At 43.9% G+C, this 26,519-nt stretch overlaps 1 protein-coding gene across 1 annotated transcript in view; it reads left to right on the top strand.

Annotated features, from left to right (window-relative positions):
- The window catches only part of LOC126269449 (uncharacterized), a 113,516-nt gene that overhangs the window by 22,247 nt on the left and 64,750 nt on the right, over positions 1 to 26,519 (top strand). Inside the window, exon 2 of the mRNA XM_049973994.1 lies at positions 15,653 to 15,737. Within this exon, the coding sequence (XP_049829951.1) occupies positions 15,659 to 15,737 (79 nt within the window). The 5' untranslated portion in view covers positions 15,653 to 15,658. The remainder of the gene's footprint in view (positions 1 to 15,652; positions 15,738 to 26,519) is intronic.

Here is a 26,519-nt window from a genome sequence, read left to right on the forward strand (position 1 = left end):
AAGATCGTGTCTATCAGGGATGTATCCGAACTGTACCTGATCTGAAGGATAGTGTATGACGACAAATCACTCTGCTTACATCGGAGATGCTGCGAGCAACTTCCGATAATGCCGTGTTATGGATGCAACATTTTACTGAGTCGGATGAGACTGAATACATGTTGTAACTTGCAACCATATCCTAATAAACGAACCAGAACCACCGTAATGCTACACTCTGACTGCTTCCAACGCCATATTTTCAACTGGTGGTAGAAATGGAACTACTAGTTTTTTTAGCATAATCTGTGTGCACACAGATTAACGAACATACCGACGATGTTTCAGCGTCCTCCGATGTATACAGTCCGCACTGCAACACTTCCAGTTTAATTATAACCATCCGGTATTTATTCTGTGCGGAAGTGCTTCTCTGAAACGAAAATAATGTTAAATTCATTGTCTATTAGTAGCTGTTGAAACGAAATCACTGAGTATTCTGATCTGCGTTCCCCATTTAGTTAATGAACTAATTTCCGCTATTAAACGAAGGTTTGTGAAGAAGGGATTCGTTTTAACTTAAGTAATCCTAAAAAGTCTAGCCTTTCTGCATGCAAGTACAGGAACCTACCAGTGAATGAACGCAGATCCACACACTTTACTGCCATTTATAATAACGATTCACCTTCTCCTAGACTTAGTCAGGTGTACACCGTGTTCAGTGCCTCCTGACCTATGGATACTCTCAACCCGCATCAACGAGATGTGTGTATTGTTTGCAGCCGTCAGCAGCCTCTAAAATCTGATGTTAACTCACCTTACAGCTTTGTCAAGATGAGGTTGATCATGACGTCTGACGCCGACATTGGCGGTGTGAATTCGCGTGACATTCCTGTTTATGCCACAGCCTTAACATAAGTGCAGTCCTTACTAAGATTTTTCTCAACCTTCCCCACTATAACTTCCTGATTCTCCTTAGTAGAGTCCTTACCCAATGCATCTGAGCTTAAAAATGCTGGTACCAAGGTATTCCCTACCGAATGCTTCGTGCAAATGCAAGCCTACACTGCGTCACTGGCTGCCAAATAGCAGCATAACCATCCTGTTCTTAACGTTTCTATCTAACTTAGGTTTTTTAACAACCTTAGCAATCTGCTCGATCAGAGTCTAATGTCTTAACTTTTACTTTGTCAATTCCGATATGCGGCTCATGTCCAATAGCGACATGTTGCACGTAAGATGAGGGTCAACTGCAAGTGACATCTTCGGATTTCTATTCACAGCGGTGAAAATGTGATATATGAGATTCTGAAACTAAGCTTTAATGATTATTTTTTTGTTTTTGACTGTGATCCAAATATACACTTACTGTGCAAAATCTTTATTAACATGACATGAAAGTGGCATAAAGGTAAGAAGATGAATGTTAGCCCTTTTCTGTTTCCATTAGTATTATAACTGCTGAAAATGTCGAGTACCGTCTTTCAGACGCATCTGACTTTCGTGTTCTGTTGTCTTAGTAATATTTATCACAGCTTAGACTAAGATTGCTCCGAAACCTGTCTCAATTTCATACCAATGCACTGACAGCCCCCCAAGCTGGTTTCCTACAGTAAGCAGGGGCGGTCTTATCTCTTGGACAGTCTGAATAGTAACCCCAGTGTTCGGAAATTTTTTTCTCATTCGTGTTTATCTTACTTCGTGTCTCAAGCTGCGTTGAGTTCCTCCAGTCATGTTAGCCTGTAAGCTCATTTAGTAGTTATATTGTTACCGTTATTATTATTATTGCTGTCTGAATGACCAAAACGTACATACATATTTCCAGTGGTTATGCGTCTCTGACTGCCCTCCATGTTGTATGAGGATACAGCTTTTAAAATTTTTTATGTAGCCATACTCCCAGCAAAATTTAAACCTAAGATTTTGTACCCTAATTATTGCTAGTGGCTATAATTATTTTTAGGCTTCATGTAATTATAGCTCCTTTTTGGTTTGCCATTTTTCTGTTCTTTAGTAATTCACAGAGAATTTTGCTTTGAGGAATTGTAATATTAAATATCAATAAAAACAGTCTCGATCGCGTTTGCAGATTTTTTATTTGTTGACAACCAAGTTCGGCCCTTTCCACACGATCTTCAGGATTACACTGCTGTAACACAGTAATTACACGCATTCATTCTGAATGCCTATTATTACTTTATTACAGCGGTGTATACTGAATGCCTATTATTACTGTATTACAGCGGTATATAATGAATGTGTATTATTACTGTATTACAGCGGTGAAATCCTGAAGATGGTCTAAGGAAAGGGCCAGAACCGGTTGCCAACAATTAAATAATCTGAAAACGCAATCAAGACTGTTTTTTTATTTATTTTTAACATTTTATACCGAACGCTGTCCTCCAGTCAAGAATGCTTTCTAATGCTTTAAATTACAATTTTATTACTTTATCTATCTGAGCAATGTACAGTAAGTTAAGAGTTGCCTTTAGGAGATGGGACATTACAGTAAGCGACAGAGGAGGATGCCTCCGAATTTGTTATGTAAAAACGCTTAAAGCTTTTTAAATAAATTTTCGTGACTAAATGACTTTTCCTTGGCGTAATGATAAGCATCTGCTTTTCCTACATCTATTTTTATGTGGTCATTCCAACTGAGGTCTTCCCAGTTATTTCTAATCATCTTAACGGTTGTGATTTTTCACCAATCACGTTACCGAACGGTAATGGATCTCTTCGTTTCTGGTATAATGTAAACAGTAACGGCGCTGTAACGTTCCCTTGAGCTACTCCCGCAATTAGTACATTGCCTGGCAAAAAATGGTTCAAATGGCTCTGAGCGCTATGGGACTTAACATCTGTGGCCATGAGTCCTCTAGAACCTAGAACTACTTAAAAGTAACTAACCTAAGGACATCACACACATCCATGCCCGAGGCAGGATTCGAACCTGCGACCGTTGCAGTTGCGCGATTCCGGCTGACAGAAGACGTGAAGTCCCCAGAAGTCGCCATTGGATGTCAGTATAGCTTCGTATAAGTACACACTATCGGCAAATATGTAAAGGATTAGTTACAGTTCTATGTGGCAGGTAGAGTATATTGGTGTTGTTACCAGGCCTGGTAGGGTATATAAGTGGCCCGAACAGACGTTGAGTGATAGCCTTCAAAGACACAGAGTTGCCGTATATAGACGTGTCCCGCGTCTGACAGAATTTAAAGGTCTCTAATTGTGTGTCTCTATTTGGTTGGCTGTCCGAATCACGCAATACCCACACCTTTGGGTTATTCGAATGTGACAGTGATTCGATATTGGACTGCACGGGAACTCGAAGGCAGGGTTCCGGTCGACCACCACAAGAGAGGAACGTTGTAATGTGCACCAAGCACATCGTTACCCTTTCATTTCTGCTCCTGACATCTGAGAACAAGTAATGGACTCCCTTCAAGATTCTGTGTCAGTCGGAGACTGGCAGCAGCAGGACCAGAGAATTGACCGACCCATGCGAAGAGTGACGAAAACACCTAAACACTCAAACATTGTATATTTGAAATGGTGCCGAGGACGGGAAGCTGAAGAATGGAGTCGCACTGTACTCAACAATGAATCATGGTTCTGTACTACTTCGGAAAACCACTGTCGGCGCGTATGTGTTCGACATAGGGATAGGTACCAGTCTTCCGATGTTTTGAAGAAACACAACGATATCAATCGTGACGTCATGATGTGGAGAGCCATCGGGTATGACTTCTGGTCACGGCTGGCACAGTTTGAAGAGAACTCTGATGGCACAACAGTGCGTCACTGACCTCCTCCGACCTCATGTGTTCTCTCTCATCAACACTATCGTGCTGCCATTTTTTTCAAGAGCGCAGTTCTCCTCCTCACAGAGGGAGTATCTCTATGATCTGTGTGTTTGATGTTGTGGTACTCTCGTGGCCAGCAATAACTCCAGATCAGTGCCCGATAAACCATGCATGGGACTAGCTTGAGCGTCATCTCCGTCCCAGTGCCAGTATACAGGATATCAAGGACCACCTATAAAAGCTGTGTACCAGCTTGCCATAGGATAGGATAAAATTTCGTTATGACAACCTTCCCAAGCGAATCAGTGTATGCATTCAGACCAGAGAGCGTGCAACGCTATACTGATGAATGGGGTTGGCGTACAATTTTGCATTCAGGGTGCGTGGGAAATGTTAGTACGTTAATAAGCGATGTAATCGCCAGAAGGTTGAATTCAAGCATGCAAACGTGCATACACTGGACTTCCATTCCTGTTGCACTTTATCGGTCAGTAGATGGGCAGTTAGTGCTGTTTCTGGGTGACGGTGGAGTTGTCGTCCGATGATGTTCCCTATGTGCTCGATTGGCGCCAGATCTTGTGATCGGGTAGACCAAGGCAACATATCGTCACTTTGTAGAGCATGTTGTGTTACAACAGCGGTATTGGGGCGAGCGTTATCCTGTTGGGAAACAGCCTCTACAATGCTGTTAATGAATGTCAGCACAACAGGTCGAATCACCACACTAATATACAAAATTTTCAGTCAGGATGCGTGGGATAACCACTAGAGTGCTCCTGCTGTCACACTCCAGACCATACCACCAGGTGTATTTTCAGCATGCCGACAGTTCGGCTGCAGGCCCTCAACTGGCCTGGTTAGAACCAGCACACGCACACGCCCATCACAGACACCGAGGCAGAACCAGCTTTCATCAGAAAATACAACGGACCTCCACTCTGACCACTAGTGAGCTCTCGCTTGACGCCACTCAAGTCGCAAATGGCGGGTAACGGGGTCAGTGGAAGGCACGCTTCAGGCCGTCTGGCTCGGAGCTATGCTTGAACTAATTGACTTGTAACAGTTCGCTGTGGCACTTAGTGCTACAGGAAATGCAGTACGATGCGACAGAGCCAGGCGCGGAACACGGTGGTCTTCCCTCTCGGTAGTGCCACGTGGCCGTCTGAGCCCAGTTTGACGACTGCTGCCAGTAATTATGTACGGTGGCTGCATTACTGCCAAGTCTTTCTGCAGTATCGCAGAAGAAACATTCAGCTCGTCGTAGCCATATTACACGAACTCTTTCAAGCTCAGTGAGTGTTTTAATAATGGCGTCTTTGTAGCCTTAAAGGCATTCTTGATTAACATCAACTCAACACGTCTAGTCACAACGGTAACTAATGCTCGTGACCTTTAAAGCGTTTATTTAAAGCATACCAGAATTTCATCCTCATAGCGACTGGCGCGAAGTTTGAATAGAAATCGTCTTTCAGTTGTAGAAGCATGCCTACCAACTTTCGTTTACGTCGCACAACTCCTTCTTGGTATTGCAGTTTTTTCCGTCACTATATTTATGTGCAATACGTTACCCTTTCTTTTATATTGAGAGTCAATTGCAAATCTCTGTTCCAAATCTCCTACTTCTCTGTCTGTGTTTCTCTACAGTTTTCTAGCGATGTAACATCTCTTGTTCAAATGTGTGTGAAATCTTATGGGACTTCACTGCTAAGGTCATCAGTCCCTTAGCTTACACACTACTTAAATTATCCTAAGGACAAACATACGCACCCATGCCCGGGGGAAGACTCGAACCTCCGTCGGGACCAGCCGCACAGACTGCAGCACAAAAATGGTTCAAATGGCTCTGAGCACTATGGGACTTAACATCTATGGTCACCAGTCCCCTATAACTTAGAACTACTTAAACCTAACTAACCTAAGGACATGACACAACACAGTCATCACGAGGCAGAGGAAATCCCTGACCCCGCCGGGAATCGGACCCGGGAACCGGGGCGCGAGAAGCGAGAACGCTACCGCACGACCGCGAGCTGCGGACGGCTGCAGCGCCCGAGACCTCTCGGCTAATCCCGCGCGGTTTCACTTCTCTCTCTGTATATAACAACATCAACCGTGAATATCCTGAAGATTAGGTACATCTACTTCTACATCTACATGGATACTCTGCAAATCACATTTAAGTGCCTGGTAGAGTGTTCACCGAACCACCTTCACAATTCTCTATTATTCCAATCTCGTATAGCGCGCAGAAAGAATGAATACCTATATCTTTCCGTACGAGCTCTGATTTCCCTTATTTTATCGTGGTGATCGTTCCGCCCTATGTAGGTCGGTTTCAACAAAATATTTTCGCATTCGGAGGAGAAACCTAGTGATTGGAATTTCGTGAGAAGATTCCGTCAATGATTTCCAGTCCAAATCCTGTATCATTCCTGTGACACTCTCTCCCATATTTTGTGATAGTACAAAATGTGCTGCCTTTCTTTGAACTTTTTCGATGTACTCCGTCAGTCCTACCTGGTAAGGATCCCACACCGCGCAGCAGTATTCTAAAAGAGGACGGACAAACGTAATGTAGGCAGTCTCTCTCCTTAGTAGGTCTGTTACTTTTTCTAAGTGCCGGCCGGGGTGGCCGAGCGGTTCTAGGCGCTACAGTCTGGAGCCGCGCGACCGCTACGGTCGCAGGTTCGAATCCTGCCTCGGGCATGGATGTGTGTGATGTCCTTAGGTTAGTTAGGTTTAAGTAGTTCTAAGTTCTAGAGGACTGATGACCTCAGAAGTTAAGTGCCATAGTGCTCAGAGCCATTTGAACCATTTCTTTTTCTAAGTGTCCTGCCGATAAAACGCAGCCTTTGGTGAGCCTTCCCCACAGCATTTTCTATGTGAACCTTCCAATTTAAGTTGTTCGTAATTGTAATTCCTAGGTATTTAGTTGAATTTACGGCTTTTAGATTAGACTGATTTATCGTGGTAATATACGCAGCGGCGCTCAGTAGAGATGCGGCAGTCGATTGAGGCAAGGAAGCTACTTGTGTGAAAGCGGCTTAATTGTAGAGCAGATTGATGTGGGCGTCACAGGCCGCTGGGGAGGCGACTGGATGGCACAGCGGATGACCCGCAGCCGGCCGGGTAACGGGACGCGACCTGCGAGTGGGCGCCTCGGAGCGCCGTGTCGGCAGACGCGGCCTGGCCTGCCCGCCGACTCCGCCCGGTCGCCGGGCGCTCTGCCCTACTGACGGCCCTGCCCATACCAAAGACGCGTGCAGTTTACGACGCCTCACTGTTCTATTGGTGTTTGTTTACTGTGCCGCCTACAAACGTACTTTTCAGGACGTGGAAAACAATAAAATAAAGTTTGTCAGTTATTCATCTTGTGACTGAAGCTTACTTGTCCCTCTTTTCTTTCAAACATACGAGGGGAAATCAAACAAAATCTTGAAATACTTTTTAATTTTTTTTATTGAACGAAAGTGGAACACAAGTGTATCGCCTTTCGACATAGTCTCCCTGTCGTTCAACACATTTCCTCCAGCACGCAGGAACTGCACGGATGCCTCTGGAAAGGAAATTCTTTCGGGCGTGTCCGCGGCCACTCGTCACCGTCTGCTGCACCTCTTCATCGAAACGGAATTTATTTCCTCCCATTGCCTCTTTGAGTGGTCCAAACATGCGGTAATCACTCGGTGCGAGGCCTAGTGAGTATGGCGGAAGTGGCGGAGATTCAAAGTGCGGGTCATCAATAGCTGCAAGTGTTGCCCTGGCAGTAAGAAGCCGAGTATTTTCATGTGGCAAAATGACACCTTTAGTCAGAAGTCCACGTCAAGTCTACGTCTCCTTGAAGCTGATTTTTTAACATATTGTAATATGACGTACTGGTGATGGTGTTTCTCCTAGACTTTTTTAAAAGGTTTTTAGCATGGCTGTCAATCAGCGACTATTGTATAATACAAAATTTTGAAAAACACAGCCCTCAGTCGCGAAGACAATTAATTTGTGACCTAGGTTTCGGTGTCACAAGGGACACCTTCTTCGGACAAAATTAAAACTAAAAGTTACAGCATAACGTACCAAAAAATACGAAAGCTGCCGTCATACCTGACAGCAGCAGATAGTCAGCATTAAAATAAAATGCAACAGAGGTGCAAGCCACTATGGGCTGCATTGTGTCCTCTGCTACAGTTTTGTGTTGACTGTAGCAGAGGACACATGGCAGCCCCAAGTGGCTTGCACCTCTGTTGCAATTTATTTTAATGCTGACTATCTCACGCTGTCAGGTATGACCTCAGATGTTAAGTCCCATAGTGCTTAGAGCCATTTGAACCATCAGATCAGTAACAAGACAATTTACCATCGCAGGTTGTGTTCAAAATGACCACTGGTAGCGGCAATACACGTCTCCAGTCTGTTATGGAACGACTGCTGCACACGTTCCAGTATTTCAGCGGAGATGTCCGAGCAGGCTGCAGTAATAGCTCGTTGCGTATCATCGGCTGTCCTTCTAGACAGCTTCTTTCAGCTATACCCACGGAAAAAATCCTACAGGCTACAAATCCGAGGAAAGGGTCGGCCAAGGTACAGGCTCTCTGCGTCCAGTCAAACGATTTGCTGACCGAGCGGTTCCAGGCGCTTCAGTCCGGAACCGGGCTGCTGCTACGGTCGCAGATTCGAATCCTGCCTCGAGCATGGATGTGTGTGATGTCCTTAGGTTAGTTAGGTTTAAGTAGTTCTAAGTCTAGGGGACTGATGACCTCAGATGTTAAGTCCCATAGTGCATCGAGCCATTTGTACAATCAAACGATTTAGAAAAAATTCTTGAAGACATGTTGTAGTGCTTCGTGCAGTGTGGGCTGGATAGCGATATGTTAGTACTACAGGCTGCTTCTAGTCTGCATAGGAACGTCTCCTAATATCTGTGGAAGACTGTCTGTTAGGGATAAGCGATATCTGTGAGGGTTCGGTGTTCCGTCTACGGAAGACGCGCCTATGAGCTGGTAGTTCACTATCCCACACTACATGTTTACACCCCATGGACGCTGACTTTCCACCTGACGAAGTCAACGGGGGTTGTCAACAGACCACTTGTGCATGTTTCGGTGGTTTACCTGGCCGTGATTGATTGATAAATGTGGCTTCATCACTAAACAAGATAAATGAGACGTCTGGAGAATCCTGTCTTAATGCCCATGTACAAAAGTTGAAACAGTTCTCATAATCATGTCCATGCAGCTCTCGATGGAGAGAGATGTCTTGCGGATGGAACCTATGTCAACGGGGAAGGCGCAAGGCTCTTGTCTGACTCATACCATATATTCGTAGCCGCGCGGTCTATGATGCCTTGCCACGGTTCGCACGGCTGCCCCCGTCGGTTCGAGTGCTCCCTCGGACATGGGTGTGTGTGTTGTCCTTAGCGTAAGTTAGTTTAAGTTAGATAAGTAGTGTGTAAGTATATGGACCGATGATGTCATTAGTTTGGTCCCATAGGAACTTGCCACTAATTTCCAAATATTTTTCCTTGTCCGATTGCACAGAAGCTAAAGAACGTGCTGATCAACTGCAGCAGCAGCAACAACATTAATTTCCCCCCTTGCTTCCTTCTGTTACGTTGTCCGAGATCTACGCTACCACTTTCAAGCAACTGGTTAACGAGGCTGATAAATAACTGCCGAGGTGGTCGACGTCTATTGATCTCTTGCCGCATACACCGTACAAGAACGAACTGCATTATTCCTACACTCTGCATACACAATGGGCATGTCGGCTTTTTCTGCAGTAGTAAATTCCATCGTTCACTTGCGACCTACTGCTTGGACTGTCACGCACTAACCGGTTAGCAAGCCGCAATGCACTCAAGGAACACAGAAGCACACCTTAAGCAATTACGCAGGTTGAACGGCACAAACGTGTCGCCGTGGAAACTTTTGAAAATACGATATCTCGTAAACGACTCGCTCTAGAATCCAGTAGCAAACACCACTGACATTGTAATTTACCCTAATTTTACATTGTCAATGTCAACAGACATTGTTCTATTTAAAAAAAGTGTATGTTTGCACAAAAAATACGCTTTGTAAGTATTATTTTACTCTGTTTTCTCTCTAACAATAGCGAATCTCAGACTACCAATAAATTTTGTGAAAACTGAACGTAAATAGCACTTTCCAATTTCGCAATATCTACGGTGCAAGTTTTAGGAGATTCACCCTGTATAGCTACTGCAGTGAACTCTTATAATATACAAATACATATGTAATATATAAAAGGGAAATGTTACAAACATTTTCGAAAAGTTCTTGAGCGAGTGACTTCGAATTTTTACACGTTATTGCAATAAACGTTCGGTTCAAAATGGTTCAAATGGTTCTAGGCACTATACCTGTAGGATTTAACATCTGAGGTCAGCAGTCAGCTAGACTTAGAACTACTTAAACCTAACTAACCTAAGGATATCACACACATCCATGCTCGAGGCAGGATTCGAACCTGCGACCGTAGCAGCCGCCTGGTTCCGGACTGAAGAGCCTAGAACCGCTAGACCACATCGGCCGGCTAAACGTTCGTATGGACATGAAACTTTGTTAGCAAAATGCTCGAAAAGTGCTTGACAAATTTACTACAAATTTTTACAGGACATTCTAATAAACATTCATATGAACATAAGCTATATATTTTTTACACAACAATGTAAAATTTGTCTGTAAAATCCAATTGCGGGAAAAAAATGCTGTGCTTTGCTCTGCTGTGACATGAGCGGTTTTGTTTCTTTCCCTGTAATATGTTTTAACATCCGCAGTAGGACATTTAAAACCACAGGAAACATTGTTTCTCAAAAATGGTTCAAATGGCTCGGAGCACTATGGGACTTAACTTCTGAGGTCATCAGTCCCCTTGAAGTTAGAACTACTTAAACGTAACAAACCCAAGGACATCACACACATCCACGCCAGAGGCAGGATTCCAACCTGAGACCATAGCGGTCGCTCGGCTCCAGACTGTAGCGCCTAGAACCGCATGGCCACTCCGTCCGGCAATTGTTTCTCCCATATATATTCTTTCATACTATACACGGCGGTCTAAAAAGCTTGTAAGGGTGTTGCAGGGCAGATAGTGCTGCGAAACAATTGTAAGGAAAAAAGTAGATACGTTTCGCCGTTCCCGAGTTAATTAGCACTGAAGTCATCCAAGCGGCCTGCCAGATACAGTTAGTGTCAGCTGTTCTCAAAGCGTATATGACAGCGCACGAGACTGCTCAGCCGTTGGCTAGGATTCTATCCTTACTACAGTCCCATGTCCAATTTTTGTATTGCTCACTTATTTGGTTTCAGGAAATCGAGCGAAATACTAGTTTGACGACACTGTCTCTGGCTCGTCGCTTGGATTTGCGCGCGCATCTGCCTGACTGAAAAACTTCCATGCTAATTAACTCGGACACGGCGAAATGTATTCATTTTTTCCTTAACAATTACTTTTCAGCATATCCTACCCTGTAATTCTCTTACGAGATTTTTGAACTGTTTCTGTCCACCTTGTAGATTTTTTTAAACAAAAATTGTATACATAATATTGTACTGTTTTGCTTACTTCCTCGCAGTCAGTTTTCACTGAAAACAGAAGAGTTGCATTTATAGCTTTTCAGCTTATGTTTAGGATACTACTACGGAACGTAAATTTGCAATAACAATAAACTAGGCTCAGGCTTAGAGGGAGGGGTAGGTGTAGATGAACAGAGAATGGGGAGGGGAAGGAAACGGACACAGAGAGGGGGAAGGAATAGCTAACAGATAGAGGGGGTGGAGGAGATAGAGGGGGGAGGAGGAGGTAGAGAGGAAGGAGATGGAAATAGATAGAGAGAGGGGAGTGGAGGTGATGGGCAAAGAGAGAGGGAGGATGAGGAGTGGAACAAAGAGAGGAGGAGGAGATGGACAGAGAAGGGTAGTGGGGTGGGGAGGAAGAGATTAGGACATGTATCCAATTCTCATGCTTCTGTAGTAATTGCGAAACATTGCAGGATTTGCTAGTAAATACACTCCTGGAAATGGAAAAAAGAACACATTGACACCGGTGTGTCAGACCCACCATACTTGCTCCGGACACTGCGAGAGGGCTGTACAAGCAATGATCACACGCACGGCACAGCGGACACACCAGGAACCGCGGTGTTGGCCGTCGAATGGCGCTAGTTGCGCAGCATTTGTGCACCGCCGCCGTCAGTGTCAGCCAGTTTGCCGTGGCATACGGAGCTCCATCGCAGTCTTTAACACTGGTAGTATGCCGCGACAGCGTGGACGTGAACCGTATGTGCAGTTGACGAACTTTGAGCGAGGGCGTATAGTGGGCATGCGGGAGGCCGGGTGGACGTACCGCCGAATTGCTCAACACGTGGGGCGTGAGGTCTCCACAGTACATCGATGTTGTCGCCAGTGGTCGGCGGAAGGTGCACTTGCCCGTCGACCTGGGACCGGACCGAAGCGACGCACGGATGCACGCCAAGACCGTAGGATCCTACGCAGTGCCGTAGGGGACCGCACCGCCACTTCCCAGCAAATTAGGGACACTGTTGCTCCTGGGGTATCGGCGAGGACCATTCGCAACCGTCTCCATGAAGCTGGGCTACGGTCCCGCACACCGTTAGGCCGTCTTCCGCTCACGCCCCAACATCGTGCAGCCCGCCTCCAGTGGCGTCGCGACAGGCGTGAATGGAGGGACGAATGGAGACGTGTCGTCTTCAGCGATGAGAGTCGCTTGTGCCTTGGTGCCAATGATGGTCGTATGCGTGTTTGGCGCCGTGCTGGTGAGCGCCACAATCAGGACTGCATACGACCGAGGCACACAGGGCCAACACCCGGCATCATGGTGTGGGGAGCGATCTCTTACACTGGCCGTACACCTCTGGTGATCGTCGAGGGGACACTGAATAGTGCACGATACATCCAAACCGTCATCGAACCCATCCTTCTACCATTCCTAGACCGGCAAGGGAACTTGCTGTTCCAACAGGACAATGCACGTCCGCATTTATTCCGTGCCACCCAACGTGCTCTAGAATGTGTAAGTCAACTACCCTGGCCAGCAAGATCTCCGGATCTGTCCCCCATTGAGCATGTTTGCGACTGGATGAAGCGTCGTCTCACGCGGTCTGCACGTCCAGCACGAACGCTGGTCCAACTGAGGCGCCAGGTGGAAATGGCATGGCAAGCCGTTCCACAGGACTACATCCAGCATCTCTACGATCGTCTCCATGGGAGAATAGCAGCCTGCATTGCTGCGAAAGGTGGATATACACTGTACTAGTGCCGACATTGTGCATGCTCTGTTGCCTGTGTCTATGTGCCTGTGGTTCTGTCAGTGTGATCATGTGATGTATCTGACCCCAGGAATGTGTCAATAAAGTTTCCTCTTACTGGGACAACGAATTCACGGTGTTCTTATTTCAATTTCCAGGAGTGTATGTAAGTAAAGAAGTACAATGACAAAGTTCTACATGTTAGCCGTGTCACGCGTGAGGCGCACACGATACAGTAGTCGACCAGCCATCTGTTTGATTTACTCAGACCAGGCATGGGTCCAGTACGAAAGTCCATCATTCCGTGTAGCTCACGGACTTTGAAGTTCGTGGAAGGCGTCGTCACCCGTTTTAATGGTGGTTTGTAACGCACCCGGGAATATCGAATCTAACAAAGTCCTTTTTTGCGACGGTCACAATTTTCTGATTATTCTCGTTTTCACTTCATACTACGACGGATGTCGCCGTGGCCAACAAAAAGTGCCGAATATTCACTGTGCAACCATTGCTCAGAAAACACTAGGAAACTTAAATGTTTTAAAGCAGTCTTAGGAGCCGCTGTTCTACGTGACAAGCGCAGGTGGTTACGAATCCATTCCGACTGCTCACGTGCGCCAAAATCTGAATTCTGCTTTCGCCGCCATAGACATATGAATTCTCCACCACTCAATAGCTGTAGGAATCGCAGCAAACAAGATGACTTCAGAAGCGCGCGATCATGTCTGAGCACTTGACTGGGTCAGTTCCAGTTATGTTTCTTGTGCGTGCTGAAAACGACTATTTGTTGGATACTGTAAGGTGGATGGCAATAACGTGACTCTACAGTGTATGACCGTCGTTATTTCGCTGACAAATGGGCAGTTCAAGCAAGAATCATTTACTGTTGCAATGTAGAAAAGGATAGATATGCCGAGTGTCTAATGTTTTGAAGTTGTCGTAATGAAAGTTATGATCCGTAGTGTTTGGCATCTACAGATTCCCTAAGGCAGTGGTTTATATTTAGCTGATCTACAATTCGTTACCATTCGATCATCGATAATAACTCACACCGCCGACAGCACAGTCGACAATCAACTCATGAAGATACCCAATGGCGAGCTAAGCACTGACAGGTTCCGTCTCGAGATTGTTTTACATTGTTGTGTTGATATAACATAGCTAGTTTTTGGCTTCTATTACACTATAAAAATTTTGGAATGTCATCTTTGACGAATGACGAGTTCAAACTGCGTGTAGTATCTTCGCTGATATTAAGTCACACAAGTATTCATATATGCTTAAATATTATAACTATAGGATTTTACAGTTACAGCCGAGTCGTAGGCTCCTTTAACCTTATCCCTAAACTGATTCATGGGCAAATTTTGTCATTTAAATTTTTAATTGGTATTTTCTGGACATCGCCGAAACCATTTGACTGGCAGTTCTTTGCAATTTGGAGAATATTAGGGGACTGGGTATATTGCTGATAATTGATTTTCATCACATCTACTAAAGAGAATGCAGTGTGTTACAGCAAATGTACTGTGTTATAATTGAAACTTGCTGATGTCACTGCAGCAACCTGTGTGTGATATTATGAAGTAAACGATTTTGAAAGATTATTTGTGATCAGTTTTAGAGAATATGTGCTTTAAGGATTTTTGTTTCATTACGCCAGAACATGTTCCTGTTACTAACACGTAGACGAAGTATTGAAAACATAGAAGCATTTTTGTCTCCAGTTCAGTGCAGTAGTAGACGCGTGTAAGTTCAAGGTAATCCTCTAATCACAAGTGCAGAATTGTAAATCAGACTGGTCAGCTGCATTATGAGGAGTCTGCTGCACTGTTGAAGAAATAAAAAAAATACAAAAAATAGCAAATAATACAATAATAATAATGAGAAAACAGATGGAGGAAGTAATACTTACATTCGAATGAAACCATTTTCTTCTTTTTATTCTCCTCGGTGGTGGCGGGTGATCTCTGACGCTTTATGTTAGGGGCAGTGTTGCTGGAACGTAATTAACGTAAAGAATTCCAAGCGCGAGGATGCTAAGGAGCACTGCAGCCGCTGGTGGCGGTGGGGGAATGACCAATAGCAGCACAGTGGGGGCGTTATTCTTTTGGGTCATAAATTACCATCATTAAAAATGACAGTTATTACTTTAAGCTAAAAGCATTGGACACCTGAGAAAACATGAACCAAAGCAGCCATATTGCTCATTAGTTACGGTAATTATCATGCCAGTAATTATCCATCAATTATGGCCTAAGTAAACATAACATGCATCTAAGTGAACAGTATGTTTAATAAGGATAATTAAATTAGTCTAGTGGCTTTACTTAAGGAGAAGACTGTCCTCGTTGTGCCAGAACTCCCGTATGCCCACTACTAATAGACCGTACTCAAGTTTAATTTAGTGTTTGTGGTGGCCTCAGCTGATTTAGGAAAAGCACAAAGATTTAAATTTCATTACTCGACTTTTGTTGAACCTACTGTAGGCCAGCACTGGCGCTAAGAATATTGCATCGCCTTCCATTTCTATTTCTGCTCCTGTGTATCAGTGTTAGCCTCTCAGTTTTGCTGCTGTGTTTTGCAGGCTGCCATGTCCGCCCGGAGCACGCTGGTGGCGACCCTGCCGCTGCTGGTGCTGGTGGCCCATTCTCTGCCCATAGTGGACCCAGGTGAGACTCCCGGCCGTAGTGCCACACACTGATAAATCATGATCAACTTACGAGGTGGTGTCCAAAACAACCAAACTGCTTTGGCGAGAGGAGCTTTTGTAATACTTTACTCATCCACTAGGAGCGTCAGTAAGCCGAAGAAGTCGCCACTAAAGAAAAGTTGCGGTCCTTACGGGAATACTGCAAAGCCAAGGAATTTCGCGACACAGTCATCCACTTACTGCCCGATGGCACGCAACTGGCGCTGCAGTCGACCTGCAAACTATCCCACACATTATATCAACGTATGGCAAGGTTCCACTGACAATGCATTGTATCAATCGGCTGTGCATGTCAGCACTAGAGATCAGACATGAGCTCATTGTACTCGCTTTCAACTCGGCAGCGGGTCCTGTGACGTTAAGTCCGAACTCGGCGTCTCCATGTGCACGGAAACTCGGCTAACGAGACCTGCCGCTGCCCACTCGTCACCTGAGTCTGATGTCAGGCACAAGTGGACTCGACTCGCTCAGAAAGGAGAGCGAGTACTCGAGCCCGCAAGTACAGCCTCGGATTCGCGACATTCTCGCTACACACGCAACCGTTTTGAAAGAAATTTCCGACATTAAACCTAAATTACTATTCATTTATTTTACACAATCATGATTTGGGCTTTATATCCATTCTCAAGTGCAAGTTGAAATCTCACAAAATGTTTGACCTACCTACATGACAGAATCAAGCTATATACCAATATAACATGTGATCGATTAGCAGTGAATATTGTTCTGTTTACGCATACATTTATGCAGATATAATGTTTTTGAAAACTGCCGTAAATTTATTTTAATGTTTCATACCTATACAGAAGATGTCTAACAATTACGTTGACGTATACACACTTTCGAGGCGTTACCGAGTCTGTAACGACAGCGCCAGAAAACATGATAGGAGAATGACCTACTATCTCTAAATGACGATTAATTATTAAAATAAATTACGGAAATAAATTATAAGCTACACAACTCGCTGTTAGCCCTTAAACACAACTTACCATGACCAAATGAATACAAAAATAACCACTTTTTCGTTGCAACGATATAACAGCGACGTATCTCTGTTCCCAGTTTTCGTTTGACGCAATATACACGCGTTTCCTAGTGTACATGGAGTAGACAAGAATACAACCATTTAGTTTTGGACTGGACGAAATTTTTACGTTTTTCTTCTAAAGTGTGCGATACAGCGTGAAACTTATTCTATATATCACTTCTCCTCTAATGGAAACCATTTGAAATTGTGTACTTTGCACTTTAGTTTTCGTCTGAGGCCCTCCACTGTCTCACAGAACACAACTTTGTCAAAGGGCATCTGATTACGATAATTGGTTGTTTCGCCTTGTAATTGTTACTTTACAGCAGCAAAATCGTGTACTTATCTTCCGAACTACGCAATACGTCACGACTAGCCTTCACTCTAGCACGCTTCGGTAACAGAGAACGAGTCGACAGTATGAAACGTCCGCAGCGCCACAATTCTCAGACTCCATCATCCTTGCCGAACTACACCTGGAACGAAGGAAGCCCGTCAAAACTGACGAAACAACGGGCCTTGAATTGTGAAGAATGCAACCTGAACATTAGTTCTCCGTTTGTGATCTCTAGCCAGCACAGGCAGACTGCAAACATCTCAACGCGAGGGTGTTACAAATAGCTGCTTATCACAGCGGAGGGGTCGGCGAAGATTTCGGCAACAGAGCGCAGCGGACCTGTGTGTCGAGTCACACAGCCTCCGCCTGTCGGGAATGCTGCGCTAGCTCCCGCTCGCCACGGGCGATGCTACTCAGCATGCTGCATGCCAACAACGTGCGTGACCTTCAGAGACACCGCCGCCGCTACGAAGGCACTGTGGATCGACACCAGGTTGCGCGCCCACCTGAAGAGAGTGGAGGAGGGGGAGGAGATTAGTGTTTAACATCCCGTCGACAACCAGATCATTAGAGACGGAGCACACAAGCCAGAATTAGGTAAGGATGGGGAAGGAAATCGACCGTGTCCTATCAAGGAACCATCCCCGCATTTGCCTGAAGCTATGTATGGGAATCACGGAACACTTAATCAGGCTGGCCGGACGCGGGTTTGAAACTGTCGTCCTCCCGAATACGAGTTTAGTGTGCTAACCGCTGCGCCACTTCGCTCGGTCCCGAAAGAGAGCCCGCACCTATATGTTTTCTATCTTGATCAATAACTAAATAGTTTTCCTGAACTCTGTCGACTTCGCTGCGGGCGTCTTCACCTCTGAAGGACTGTCATAGTCCCCGCCAGCCCATCGAACCCACAGAGCCTGCGTGGGAGAGCAGACCGCCCTCCTGCCGACAGGAAGAATGGCTCCCCATCACTTCGCAGTGGCCTCGTTACAAAATGACCGTTACAGAAGATTCCATTCGACTTGTGTAAATTTTTTAGTGACACTCTTCTTTGTGTATTCGCCATTTAGGGGAGAGTCATGTACTATCGGCCAGATTAAGTTTTTTGGCTTTGCTGCGTATCTGTGTTGGTTAACTGGAACATTAATACACTATTCTCTTACCTCAAGACGTGTTCTATGAATAGTAGAGTGTAATGATTTTTTTAATTTTTTGTTTATAGTACTTAATTACGTCGAAAGCAAAACAGTTACAATTACAAGGCTCATAGAAAGTGTCTTGCAGTATCGGCCATTGTCTTTTCTGTGATAATATCGGTTGTTAATGATACACTGCACCGATACTGAATAATAATAGAACACATAAGAACAGGAAATTTTTGTTACCATTTGAGCTCAGTTCACCAATGTCTAACTCACTGTTTTATAGAGATCGCAAATAAAATACAAAATACACGTCCAACATGTGTCTAACCTCTACACTTGGTGCACAGCACCTAGTCTTCTTCAAATGCATCCCAACACATAATACACTTTTCCGTCTCTTATGTTGACCCACTATTTCCAGTAAATTCCAGTTTTCATCGCCGCTTCGTAATTGGCTTACCATGACCACCCATTGGTGTTTATTTTATTTTGGATCATCCTACGTAACTTCAGCTTCTTCTACTCCTTTTCAGACTTTATTTTTTCTACTTTAATTTCCTCTCTTCGATGACGATCTTTCTCTTTTGTAATTGTAGTGAGCGCTTCGTCTGCTTCCCTGTTGTCATTTTGCTACACATTTACTCTCAATGTCTTCTTATTTTCCACCATAAAGACAATCAGGAGGTCAGTATCGCACGAGAAACACGCAGTAGGATCCGATCATATTGCTCTTCCTTTTATGGAAATTATCATGGAACATTTTATAGATGTCCGTTACTTATATAACACAGAAAACCGCAATATAGCAACTAAATTAATCACTTATCTTAAAAACGGGTACAATGCGCCTCAAGAAAACCTTCCGTGAGCTAAGAGCTACAGCAACACTATCAAGCACAGAGAGCAGACAAAGCACTAAAGAGAGGAAGAAGATTCCGACTCCTGTGCACATGGATACACAAACTTGCTTCTGCCTACTGCACACTTCCGCCAATTGGAGGCGCGGAGGCATGTCACGGCAGTGGCAGGTGCTGTAAGCCGGCCAATACTGCACGAACGTCCCCTATACGAGGGCTGATTCTCGTGAACACAGCGCGACCATAAAGTTTTGCTTTTTGCTCAAAAAAAAAAAGTGTAGAAACTCTTGAAATGTTTAAAAACTGCGTACGAGGATGGTGCAATGGAGAAAATTCAAGTTTCTGAATAGTTTTTCCATTTCAAAAGAAGCGAAATGAGAATGGCAAATCTCCCTCTGCTCGACGTTCCACGGCCCAAGGAGTAGAAAAGACTTAAATTCCTGAAATGAAGAGACTGTGAAGCTGTCCGGAGCTACTTGGAGTTACGTTCAGCGAACTGTAACGGGAGATTTGGAGATGAAAAGGGTGGCTGCAAAAAGGATGCCTCAACTGCTGACTGTTGAACAGAAATAACGTTGATACTTGAAATAACAGTTCGTAAATGATTAATCTTTCCTTCCACGATCATCACAAAGGACGAATCACGGGCCGGCCTAAGTGGGCGTGCGGTTCTAGGCGCTACAGTCTAGAGCCGTGCGACCGATATGGTCGCAGGTTCGAATCCTGCCTCGGGCATGGATGTGTGCGATGTCTTTAGGTTGGTTAGGTTTAATTAGTTCTAAGTTCTAGGCGACTGATGACCCCAGAAGTTAAGTCGCATAGTGCTCAGAGCCATTTGGACGAACCATGGTGCTATAATTATAAACCTGAAACGAAGCAACAATCAAGACAGTGGAAGACTAGATTCGCATAGCCCCTAAAATGCTCGTGAAGTCAAATGTCAAAATAATACTGACGATTCTTCTTGATGCATGAGAAGTCGTCCATTCAGAGTTTGTTCCACAAAATATACTGTTAACCAGACTTCCTATCTAGACGTTTCGAGAAGAATGAGTAACGATTTGTTGCGGAAGAGGTTTGATTTTTACAGTCGGAAGACTGGTTTCTCCACAAACCGATAATGCACCGGCTCATACAGACTTGCCTATGCACCAATATGTGGCACTCCTGTGCCCCATTTCCCCTTTCCAGCCGATCTTATTCCTTGCGACTTCTCTTTTAATTTTCCCGAATGAAATGAGACATGAAAGTAAAGCGTTTTTCCAAAGTTACTGAGCTGAAGGATAAAGGGCAGAATCACTGTCGGGCATCACAGAAGACGAATTAAAAAAATTTTTTGAGCAATGGAATAAACTATTAGATAACAGTATTAGTGTCAGAAGGAAATTGAAGTTTTTTTGTTTGAAAATTGGCTAATTTTTTAAAAAATAAGTGTGGTTTCTTTGGGTACCATCTCGTTAAAAAGTTGGTAATCATTAAATAAACATTCGAGAGCGTTGTTCGACTAAGTGAGTACGAGAATGAATTGATAAATTCATATAGTAAAAAATTGTAAATGAGATTAAAAAGGTATTTTTCTACTGCAGCCTAACTGAGATAAATGGTGTTTGTTCCGAACACATACCATTCTTTTTTCTGTTACTCAGAAAAGAAGTTTGTTCCAAACTCCACATAGTAAATATTTCACAGCACAGATAAACTGCAAGTCAACTTTTTAAAGACCAAGTGAAGAAGAGTTAACAGTATATTAAATCTCATTCCTAACAAGAGCAACAAACCAAACTAGTAGCTTCTCACTGTAAGTGGGGAACTGAATTGGCGTGATAATGCTAAGTATCTAGGGCTGCACGTAGAGAACTTATAATAAAAAAAATCTGAATTATTTTAGGAAAAATCATAAAATTCTCCTTACTGACTCATCTATTCGTTAGGTCAATAACACATACCAACACGTTGCAAAACTCGGAAGTTAATACTCAGCCAACGAAAAGGGATTACGAACACACAACACACTATACAAATAGGAAATCGCGATTCATAAATAAGACAGACACACAAGCACTTTCAAGTACGAGCGTCAGGAGTGTGGGAAAACCATTTCTGTTCCTTTTATAAATTGTGGCTAAAATTCATGGAAATGGCTGTCCTATTTGAAGACGTGCCATGTATGCCATCCAGAATGTTGCGGCTAGATGGTATTTATAGCGATAGTGCAAACACATTATCTGAGCAGTCTGTTACAGACAGATGTGTGGTGAACGTTCCAGCACGTCGCGAATTAACCGACGTCGGACGTGAGATATTAATCGACGCGACATCCTAGGGTCATAGCATACTGGAGAGTACAGAAGATTTCGAGTTTCCGTGGTCAATGGTGACTAGGGTGGATCTTCAACATAGCAGACACAATATTGCTACCGCGTAAACTGCCGCACGAGAGGACCACAAATGTCTGACGAATGGACGACAGGTCGCCTTCACAGAGCAATACGAGGTGTAACAGAATTTTTTTGGTTTCGCAGGCTGTAAATATGCAATTTAATAATTTTTTTGTCTTGTTGGTACACTTGTTCCTGATGTATGTTTGCATTTTCAGTTTTTCTGAATATTTAGTTTACTGTTGACCGCAGTGGAGGAGGTTATATGTGTTTCCGAGTGCTCAGCAAATTTTTACTTACGTTAAAAATGAATCAAAGAATCTCCATTAAATGTTGCTGAACGATGTCGACAACGATCTAAAAAAGGTTATAACGGGTGAAGAAACACAGGTATACGGGTATGACGTCGAAACCAAGGCCCAATCGTTCCAATGGGAACTGCCTAAAGAGCAAAGATCGCAAAAAATTGATAAGTTCGATAACAGATAATATGTGAAGGTTCTTCACATTGTTTTCTTCGATTACAATGGGATAGTGGATCATGAGTTCCTGACTTATGGTCGTAGGTCCTACAGTCAGTAAGAAATAATACCTGGAAGTTATGCGTCGATTGTGTGAACCGAGTCCGAGGAAACCGACCAGAACTGTGGTAAAACCACTCGTGGAAATTGCAGCACGACAACGATCTCGCTTACACGTCAATCCTTTTTCGTGATTTTGTGGCAAAAAGGGGAACCGTTATGTTGCCTCGGCCACCGCGTTCGCCGGACATGGCCCACTTAAGACTTCCTTCTGTTCCCGACGCTAACGAGAACCATGAAAGTACGTCGTTTTGCCACCACTGAGGAGATAAAAACAGAATCGCTGAAGCTCAACGCCTTAACGTAAAGTGAGTTTCAGAAGGGCTTCTAAGATTGGAATAAGCACTGATACAAGTGTATCATATCCGAGGGGGCTTACTTTGAAGGGGACAAAGTTGATGAATCAATGTAGATCGTAACAGAATCTCGTTACTTTTTGATCACACCTAGAATGGGGCGATCGATGGCCTTTCCGGGTTAGATCGCCGACGGCGACAGTACGTCACATCCAGTGCCCTTCCATGACTTCTAGTCACTCAGTGTATATTAATGATTTACGGGATAATATTAATGCAAATTATAGGTTTATCTATACAGAAGCGTTGTACATAAAAAATTTAGAGTTGAATGTAAAGAAATATCGACCTGATGCAAAGATCCGCAAGGCTGTCTTAATTCAAATTCATGTAAAAATCGCCGAGTGGTTCTAGGTGCTTCAGTCTGGAACCGCGAGACCGCTACGGTCGCAGGTTCGAATCCTGCCTCGGGCATGAATGTGTGTGATGTCTTTAGGCTAGTTAGGTTTAAGTAGTTCTAAGTCCGCCGAGGCGTGGACTTGGCCAGCCGCCTCACGGCTGGAATCCGCCACGTCTGGGATTAGGGGGAGGGTGCGCCTTAATACCGATCCAGACACTCACGGATTTTGACATTAGGTTAACTTAGATTAGATGTAGGATAAGCTAGGATAGCAACACTAGCACAGTACTGCAGCGATCAGCAACTCCGGCCAGCCCGGTGCCAGGGGCATGTTCACCGGGATTAGCTCGGTAGGTTTATACAACGCTGGCACATATGTAACGCTGCAGGAAACAAGTAGATTAGCATAGGTAGAAATAGAACAACATAATCAAAATATAACAGTAGTTCCCATAGTAGGAGCAAAATATCTAACATAGAGTAAGCTGTAGTATTAACACTTGAATTGTATCAATTAGGACCCACAAATTGTTTAAGGTGGTGGGTTGACATGTATCATATATATTGAAGTTCTAGGGGATTGATGATCTCTGATGTTAAGTCCCATAGTGCTCAGAGCCACTTGAACCATTTTTGTAAAAATCAAGTAGCCTATAACTACAGGGCTAATAAGTCATCAATGAAGTTCAGTCTTGTTGGTTCAGCAAGATACCTGTGAGGGACCGTGAGTGATGCTATGACATGCAAGCAACTGAAAAAAACTAGCGGGATTCGATTTATGGCTAGGATACTGCAACCAGTCTACAAAAGACTGTTAGAGGGTATACAAAAGAGGGAGACGCAAGAGGTCATATCGGGTCTATCTCGGAAGAGTGTAAGACAAATATGGAAAAATTTCAACTGATTGATTCTCGAAGAAATGGTCGAGTTTTCGTGAAAAACTTACTCAAAAATTCCGAGAAACTTTTTTCAGCGGACATCTGTATCTAGTCTTTGCCACCTGAGATGTGATTACTTGTTATGGGTTGAATTTAAGTGATCAATATATTTCGAGATGCCAGTTCTTTATTCATTCCCTGTGATACCAGTTACCTTCTTTACCGAATGGGGCCTGCTGTATAGTAGGCACACACGTTACCACTCAGCTAAACAGGCTGACAGCATAGCATAGAATCTATATAACACCATTAGTTTTTCCGTTAGTGCATGACCATTATCGCCAGGCCTCTTTCTTCTTTGGAGTTCACGACACCCCCAACACACGATTGCAAAGTACAAGTGACTCCTCATTGGCTAGTCCAAATTACACTTCCACAGTCGCTTTCTGCGCTGTGCCCGCATTTTTATTTCTCATATCTGTACTTACGTGCAACAAACCCAGGCACAGTAGATGCTCTTTACGCTACTTCTACTTAAAGTGACGATTTTTCAAACGCACGTTTTTCATCGGTCTAGTAAATGGGACGTGAGACTTGTTGCTATGTTTTATAGCAACTTGTACCACTACACACTATAAGTCATCGCTCCCATTACACAAATACTCATATAAGTTATCATTTTTCCCATACTACATCTGTGAATGGAATGGTATAGAACTCTTATATCATCACAATGAGTCATTTGGCATACGCTATTGGATAAAAGCCTTCTTTCCTCAACGTGCGTTTGTTTACTGCTCGCGGATCGCAACTCATGGATTGTGGTCTTCAGGTGTGCTTTTCTATCCATGCTGCTCACGTTTCTAGTGCTATACACACATTTTATTTTAAGCAGTAGGCTCAGTTTTTTCTTATCTATTATCTCTAGCAGAGATCTTCCTTCATCTATCTTCCATCCATTACCCCAGCTACATGTTCCGGCCACTTTTATTATATTTTCAGTATAGTCCACTTTACTCCATTGTCCGAACCAATTGTTTCCCTGGCCCAACAAATAATTATCAGCATGCATTCGTTCATCGCTCGTGGATCACACCTCAGATTTTGAATGTGTCGCTGACATGAATCAAAACGAATAATATACACTGAATATGTAAGGGTCAGGCAAATGAAAACGAGGCACATGGAAAAAAGTAAGTAAATTGTACATTATTTTCAAAGTAATCGTCATAACTGTTAACACATTTGTCAAAATGTGAGACAACATGGTCAATTCCTTCATGGAAAAATGTTCGCGGTTGCCTGTGGAACCTTGATTGTATCCAGGCGCGCATCTCTTCCTCCGAAGCAAATCGACAGCCACGAATGTCCTTCTTCAATGCTTCAAAAATATGGAAATCGCATGCGGAGGTTTACGGCCTGTATGGAGGATGTGTAAGGGGTTCCCAGTGAAACGTCCGCTATGTAATCGAAACAACCTCGGCAATATATGGGTGGACATTACCCTGCAACAGAATGATGCCGTCCGTCAACACTCCCAGGCGCTTGGACTTGATGGCCTGCTTCAATTTTTCAAAAGTTTCCACGTGCTGCTGTGTTTTAATTGTGGCCAGTGTTTCAGAAGTCAATGAGCAGCGGATCCTTGCAGCCAAGAGACAACGGTCATCTTGACTTTCCCAGAGCTGGCGTGCTATTGTTTCAATTACGCTGCAGGAGTTACGACGGGAAGCTCTTGCACATCCTCCACACCGTCCAGATATCTCCCCATTCGACTTCCATATTTCTGAGGCTATAAAGAAAGATTTGTTTCGAACGAAGAGGTGATTGCCTGGGTACGATCATTATTCTGTACGTAACTCCGAACATATTCCCATGAAGGAATTGGCCGTCTTGTTCACAGTTTACTTACCTTTTTTTCCATCTGCCTTGTTTTCATTTGACTGTTCCTTATATAAACTTTCCATTTGAAATACCTTACAAGATGTGAGGACGGAGCGTGAGTCGTGCTTGGGTAGCTCAGATGGTAGAGCACTTGCCCGCGAAAGGCAAAGGTCCCGAGCTCGAGTCTCGGTCCGGCACACAGTTTTGATCTGCCAGGAAGTTTCATATCAGCGAACACTCCGCTGCAAAGTGAAAATCTCATTCTGGAATGTATAGTTTACCAAAAGAACCTCAAGCCATTTTTACTCTTGTGGTTATTACTTTTACTGCCCATCTAACAGTTGTATGCAACTGCCCTAAAAACAGTCAACTGATTCCGCTACTTCCATGTTAATTTACATCATTTTACATGTTTATGTTACATATTATTTCAGTCTCATTGTAATTTGTTGTCGGATCTACTGGGAAATTTGATCTATTCTGTTCTTACATTCCTCGTGAAGTTTATCTGCACAAGAGGCAAACTGGAAGAAATTCAGATGTGTTCCGCTAACCGTACTCCACCTCCTTTCTTCCTAGTTTAGGAACCGAAGAATTTTTCATGGGCTGTTGACAATACATTTGGTGCAAATGCAATTGGCTCTGAGCACTATGGGACTTAACTTCTGAGGTCATCAGTCCCCTAGAACTTAACTACTTAAACCTAACTAACCTAAGGACATCACACACATCCATGCCCGAGGCAGGATTCGGTCGCGCGGTTGCAGACTGAAGCGCCTAGAACCGCTCGGCCACATCGACCGGCAATACTTTTGGTGATATTAAATCTTTTGTCCGAATCCTCTTTCAGTTCTGAATTTCCCACTATCCGGAAGAAGTCTAAGAATATGTGGTAAATGTGTATGTTTTTTCCTGGAGATTTATGACAGCTGTGATTTTTTTCCGTTGATTTACTTTCCAT

The sequence above is a fragment of the Schistocerca gregaria genome, chromosome 1 (assembly GCF_023897955.1).
Source record: "Schistocerca gregaria isolate iqSchGreg1 chromosome 1, iqSchGreg1.2, whole genome shotgun sequence".
Lineage (NCBI taxonomy): Eukaryota > Metazoa > Arthropoda > Insecta > Orthoptera > Acrididae > Schistocerca > Schistocerca gregaria.